Raw genomic sequence first — 4298 nt, 5'->3', positions numbered from 1 at the left:
TAGCTTCATGTTTACTAATTGAGAAACGGTTATAGAAAAGATATAATTGAATAGCATTCTTTCAATTAGTAACTAATTGAGAAACTCCAGCGGGATGAAACCCAACCTCTTGTTTTAAGCTACTTTGGTTGAAAAATCCTGGTTAGAAGAGGTTGTTTTTTTTTATGTATGCAATGTATTTACAAATAAATACCATGTATTATTTTCTTTTGATTCCACTATATGTTTTATCATATTTAGCATTACTTAAGTAAAGGAGAAGACATGTTTATATATACACTCTATTTGCATAAAAATACCATGTACTTCCTTTTGATTTATATAATTTTGTCTATCATTTCAAGGAACGTATTTCTAATTTTTGAAACATGATCGAGGTCACTATCATTTTTTTTGATAAAAAATAATAATAATAAAAGAAAAATATTTTATTCTGTTATTTATCATCTAAAATTATATGATCTTTTTTTTTTGTTTGGTTAGTTAGATTATTAGATTTTGTTTTTGGCCATTAGATTTATTTTAGGTTATTTTATATATATATTGAAATACATCATAGTAAATATTTGATAGTAGGGATATTTTTATCTCTCTCTTTTTTTTCTTCTTTCTGTAAACCTGGAGTAGAGGGATTACATCTTTGACCTTGTGGTTGATAGAATAAACACTATACCAGTTGATTTATATTTATTTTGACATTATTAAATTTGAAGTAGTATCAAAATTAGTTGTTTTTCATTTTCATTTTAAGGAAAAAAAATGATTGGTCTTCTTCAAAAATACCATTATATTTTGGTAAGTTGTTTAAAAGTTTAAAATGTCGTTAGTGATGTCTTACTTTTATAAAAATATGGATAGAAATATCAATAAAATATCGATATCGATAAATATTTATAAAAATATTATAAAAATAAAAAATAAAAATAAATATAAATTAATATATAAACATTTTAATGTTTTAAAAAAAAGTCAATATTTTATTATTTATATTAGTGGTATTTGGTTGCTTTTGTTTATATTTGATATATTATTCTAAATATCGATTCACCCTTGATATAGAACGTCATCGATGAAAATCTAATTCTATGTTGTCCCTGTCCTAGTCTTTTTTGAGGAAGAAGAAGAGAAGAGAAAAAAAACGTTTCACCAAACCCTAGCCCCTTTCTCATCATTATCTTCTCTCGCTTGGTTAGCCGCAGAGTAGCGACGACGTCTCCTACGCTTCCGACGGTGTACTGCAGCAGCATCCGACGGGACCAACAATTTGAATCGCTTTATTCGTGCGACCCATGCTCCGATCGATCTCAATTCTTGACACCCACGACCTGACCGCTGCAGATCTGCAAGTTTGAACACTGTTCAGCAATCTCAAGCACGTTCTGTTACAAACAGTAGGTAACGTTCACTCTAAACCCCATTTCTGACTCTTTCTAAGCGTTTTAATTTAGGGTCTAGCCCCTCAAACCTTGCTTGTTTGTAATCTCGAACCGTCAGACAGGTTGCAAAGGTGTTTGAGGCAAACTTTCGGATTTGATTAAGGATTTCAATTTGAGTTTTAACCTTGGAACTTTGTCTTTCTTGCTTCAAGTGCTAAGAGCGCTTTGAGACGTTTGTTTGTAGTTTCTACTTGTAGAGTCTGTGGAAACTGTTTGTTTATGCTTTGTATGCTGCAGACGTTGTTTGATAAATATGATTTAAATTGTATGCTATTACGTATTGCTCTGTTTTCTGGCGTGATGCTGGGTTATGCTCTTGTGATGTTAAGCATGCTGTTATGTCTAGATTTTCTGAAACGTCAAGAGCATGTTCATGGAGTTATTTGGCTAGGAGCTGATCTAGAAAGCAATAGGATGTACGTACTCGGATTTTTTGTGAGACTGAATTGTGAAGGAGGTCAGAGGACCTTGTGTAAGATAAAGGAAAGTGAGGGCAATATTAGGGCCTCGGGTATAAACGGTCGAGGGCTAGTATTGTGTTTAGGAACGTAAGAAAGAATCGTAGGGTTGCGGATATAAATGATTGAAGAATGGTATTATGTTTAGGTGAGTAAGTGAATATTAGCGCCTCGGGTCCTCTGGTTTAAATGGTTGATGGAAAATGCACCACTCTTGATAATAAGGCCTCAGGATAAAGAGCTGTAGCCTTTGGCATAAATGATTGAAGGTCAGTGTGATGAATATTGAGGCAAACATTGGGGTTTTGGGTATAAATGAACGAGGGCCAATACATTGTTGAGTCATTGAGGCTTTGGGTATAAATGATCAAGGGACTTGAGGCCTGAGGTATAAATAGTTAAGTATCAAACATCGAGTTCTTAGAGCAGTGTTGAGGCCCTAGATCTGAATGGTTAGGGGCCGACTTGTCTCCAAAGAGAAAGTTCCAAGATGTGGGAAAATTTGGTAAGAGTTTGATAACAACTTAGAGAGAACTGGAAAGAGCCCTGGGGACTTGATGATGTTTGAGAAAGTTTGAGATGACTATGCATGATATATGATCATGAGTTGAAATTGTTGAATAGGTCACATATATTACTTTTTTTCTTGTATGTTGTATATGAGTAACTTGCATGTGAGAAGCATGTTGTAATGTATGTTGTTTGTGATTCCTTAGGTGGAAGCTAATTACTGAGTGAGAGATGTCGTACTTGCTGCCACATCTTCATTCAGGATGGGCCGTTGACCAGGCAATCCTCGCTGAAGAAGAACGTCTTGTGGTCATTCGTTTTGGTCATGATTGGGATGAGACTTGTATGCAGGTCTTTCTCTTTCCCTTTTCACAATCTTCTCTCCCTCTTTCTCCATATTATTGTTCATCATCAAATTTAAAGTTGACCATGTTGTGTATCTCTCTCTGAACTTCCTTATTTTTCTTCTCGCTTCCAGTGAACTGAATTTATTTTGTTCTGGCTTTTAGTTTTCACAAAACAAATCTTTTTGTTTTTTTAGTTCTGCAAATCCTGATCGGTCAAGGGTCCCTCCCCCACCAACCCTTTCTTGGGTATTAGTCAGTGCTTCAAGTGCTTGCTTGCCTGAATTGATCTAATTTGTGTTTGCTTCTCTATTATCATCATGTGTTCTGTTGCAACTGTGCTCCTGACACATTTTCTATAATCATGAGATCCTACGTATTTTAGCACATCAATCGTTGTATGTACCAGAGATGAAGTTCCTTCATCATAGTTATTAAATGCTATTTTTTTGGTGCATGATTTGTTGAGTCCTTTTCCCTCTTTTGAAGCTACATTTGACCACAGTTCTTCGAACGTATATGTTATAGATTGAGAATATCTTTATTTTTTTCCCCATTTATAGTTTTATATGGTTTATTAGTCACCTTTGTTGTTTTTTAAGATGTTCTATCTGACTGAGATGTTTTTGATCTAGATGGATGAAGTGTTGGCCTCAGTTGCAGAGACGATTAAGAACTTTGCTGTGATATACCTTGTGGATATCACAGAGGTTCCTGATTTCAACACAATGTATGAGCTGTATGATCCTTCCACAGTCATGTTCTTCTTTAGGAACAAGCACATAATGATTGATCTTGGTACTGGAAACAACAATAAGATAAACTGGGCACTTAAGGATAAGCAGGAGTTTATCGATATCATTGAAACAGTCTATCGTGGAGCAAGGAAAGGACGCGGTTTAGTCATTGCACCGAAGGACTATTCAACCAAATATCGCTACTAAGATTTCTGCTGCATATGCAAGTTCTCTTATTGATCTTGAATACAAAAGATTGCATCTAGAAAATATGTATTATATGACATTGACCTCCTAAGAAGAAGTTATGGTTTGTTCAGGATGTCATTTTGTGCTACAAATGACTTCTTAACACATAGACACCTCTGAAGAGGGTATATAACTGTTATTGGCATGAAGTCGATTGATCTAATAATGAATAAGTTGTTTTTTCAATCCACTGATGTATTGGATTATAATAGTTGGTATGAAAAACCATGAACTACCTTGTTTGGGAATAAAATGGTATAATACACATTTTGATTATAGATTTCAAGGGTGGTTTTACAGTTCATTACGATATGGAACAAATGATGTAGCCTACCTTTTTAGATTATTAGTCTCACTTGGGATAAACATGACCTAAATGACCTTCAGGGTATTTTCTCTTTTTCTTTTTCCGGTTTAGAAGGTTTCTTCTCCCTACTTTCTTCTTTGAATCCAAATCATACTCCAATAACAACTTAAACAATCCAATTAAGTCCAATAATTATCTCCAAACTTAATTAACCAACACTGTCAATTGACGAAAATTTACTGTATCCGAAAATGTAG

At 34.2% G+C, this 4298-nt stretch overlaps 1 protein-coding gene across 2 annotated transcripts; it reads left to right on the top strand.

The window, feature by feature from the left end:
- Nucleotides 1-1051: 1051 nt before the first annotated feature.
- On the top strand, nucleotides 1052-3924 carry LOC120089466 (thioredoxin-like protein YLS8). Of its 2 annotated transcripts, none has more exons than XM_039046947.1 (3): nucleotides 1052-1391; nucleotides 2611-2755; nucleotides 3384-3924. In XM_039046947.1, the coding sequence occupies exons 2-3, from the start codon at nucleotides 2636-2638 to the stop codon at nucleotides 3690-3692; spliced, it is 429 nt and encodes a 142-aa protein (XP_038902875.1). In that variant the 5' UTR covers nucleotides 1052-1391; nucleotides 2611-2635; the 3' UTR covers nucleotides 3693-3924. The 2 variants fall into 2 exon arrangements, with proteins under 2 accessions (XP_038902875.1, XP_038902874.1); XM_039046946.1 differs by having other exon boundaries at nucleotides 1053-1395.
- Nucleotides 3925-4298: the final 374 nt, after the last annotated feature.

This window comes from Benincasa hispida, chromosome 10 (assembly GCF_009727055.1).
Source record: "Benincasa hispida cultivar B227 chromosome 10, ASM972705v1, whole genome shotgun sequence".
Taxonomy (NCBI): Eukaryota; Viridiplantae; Streptophyta; class Magnoliopsida; order Cucurbitales; family Cucurbitaceae; genus Benincasa; species Benincasa hispida.
This window is presented reverse-complemented; position numbering and strand designations above follow the sequence as displayed.

What these genes read in the sequence shown, in the direction of transcription:
- LOC120089466 (XM_039046947.1), top strand. Translation starts at nt 2,636, where the DNA reads ATGTCGTACTTGCTGCCACATCTTCATTCAGGATGGGCCGTTGACCAG. An exon ending in GGGATGAGACTTGTATGCAG is followed by an intron (nt 2,756 to 3,383) that starts GTCTTTCTCTTT and finishes TTTTTGATCTAG; the next exon opens with ATGGATGAAGTGTTGGCCTC.